The sequence below is a fragment of the Perkinsus marinus genome, assembly GCF_000006405.1.
Source record: "Perkinsus marinus ATCC 50983 genomic scaffold scf_1104296945006, whole genome shotgun sequence".
NCBI lineage: Eukaryota > Perkinsozoa > Perkinsida > Perkinsidae > Perkinsus > Perkinsus marinus.
The window spans coordinates 18,729-20,213 of NW_003211258.1; the positions used below are offsets into that span (position 1 = coordinate 18,729).

The window sequence follows — 1,485 nt, forward strand, 5'->3', positions numbered from 1 at the left end:
CTGACAATGCTTTTTAAGTTTGTCTCAGCTTATCCCAGTTGGTATTCTTGTCCTTGTCGCTTAGTCGACGATGATAGTGTTTCTCAGACTTCATTCCTGCCGCGATTGTGGGTGCCATCGGAATGCTCATCTCGATTATTATAATCGTGGTGCCATTCGTCCACAATCTGGCAGCAGTCATAGTTCTCGGTCTCTGCATGCAAGCTGGAAGTAGGAGTATAGTTGAGGGCGTCACTGGCAATGTCTCCTTCACCTCAGCATCGTTGTATTTCGCTGGTCAAGCCTACTACAATTCTGTTATTGCCCCTCCAAAGAAGAGAGGTCTTGTCAACTCTTGTGTGATGGCATCGGCAAACGTTGGTAAGTCAGCAAGATGTTTTTCCACTGTGTCATGTTATCGTCAGGTGGGATAGTAGGACCGTTGGTCGCCGGTGATTTGTATGATCTTGGTTTGTTCGATCCGTTTTACTTCAGCATTTCCCTATCCGCCACAGGGTTCACAGCATGTGAGCTGCTGAGTTGCATGATAGCGTGTTGCTGACCTGGCTTCGTTACTTCAGGCATCGGCATTTTCCTTGGGATGAGATATCAGTTGAATCTCTATAAATCGGTGCAGAACGTCTCTCCGATCACGCCGAAGTCCCCACAGACCCCGCCAAGGCCTGAGGGTGATATCGACATCACCAGTGATCATGAAACGGCAGCGTCGCCTTGATTATCGCGAGCTTAGACATCTGTTGCATTTGTTTGAAAGGCTGTCCCTTTGTGTGCTCTTCCTTGCAGCTTTCTGAATTTGATAACTGCCCAGGTTTTGTGTGCCTCCCCCGTTTGTGTGGAGGCTCGCTCATTCTTCTTCTTCTTCTTCTTCTTGCGCAGCACCCCTTCGACCAGGCGATTAATAGCCAGTATAGAGGTATAGCTGCAGGCTCAGTCACTGTCTGAGCCCTGGTATGAACCGGTAGATAGTGCGTTACACGGCAGAAAGTTCGATAAATAGGAGGGCCCCCCAGAGACCCCCAGCTGCCAGCAGTAGAATATTTTATATCTTGATATCCCTAGCGGGATGTCGGCCAGATCTTCCTCATGTACCTCAACCATTTGCGAACACTGCGGTTTGATGCCAACAGTCGAGTCATATCATAAGGGTTGTCCAGGGCATCTTTACCCAGACAGGTCTCTCTCCACCTCCGCCAGCGAGAACACTGATGTAGGTGTATAGAAGTCTCCCTGCTCATGCCACAATAGCGACATTCCGGCATCCCACCGTCCCATCGGGATACATGGGCCCTCAGACAGCCATGTCCCGTCAAGGCTTCGCAGATAAGCCTGCGATCATTCATTGACACAGCCACCGTGCGAAGGCGACTGCATTGGCTGCGGTCGAGCATCACGCCTGTCTTCTTTATGTGTGTCAGCTGACGATCTTTGCGCCATCGCCATTCCTCTTCTTCTCTGAATTTCGCTTTGACCTGATGGACAGTGTAC

General features: G+C 50.0%; 1 protein-coding gene across 1 annotated transcript in view; it reads left to right on the forward strand.

Moving 5' to 3' along the window:
* Nucleotides 1-715, forward strand: part of Pmar_PMAR013043 (conserved hypothetical protein) — a gene marked incomplete at both ends in the record, with an annotated part of 3,392 nt that extends 2,677 nt beyond the window's left edge. Inside the window, 4 exons of the mRNA XM_002779927.1 lie at nucleotides 88-210; nucleotides 259-360; nucleotides 405-506; nucleotides 561-715. Of these exons, the coding sequence (XP_002779973.1) occupies nucleotides 88-210; nucleotides 259-360; nucleotides 405-506; nucleotides 561-715 (482 nt within the window). The remainder of the gene's footprint in view (nucleotides 1-87; nucleotides 211-258; nucleotides 361-404; nucleotides 507-560) is intronic.
* Nucleotides 716-1,485: the final 770 nt, after the last annotated feature.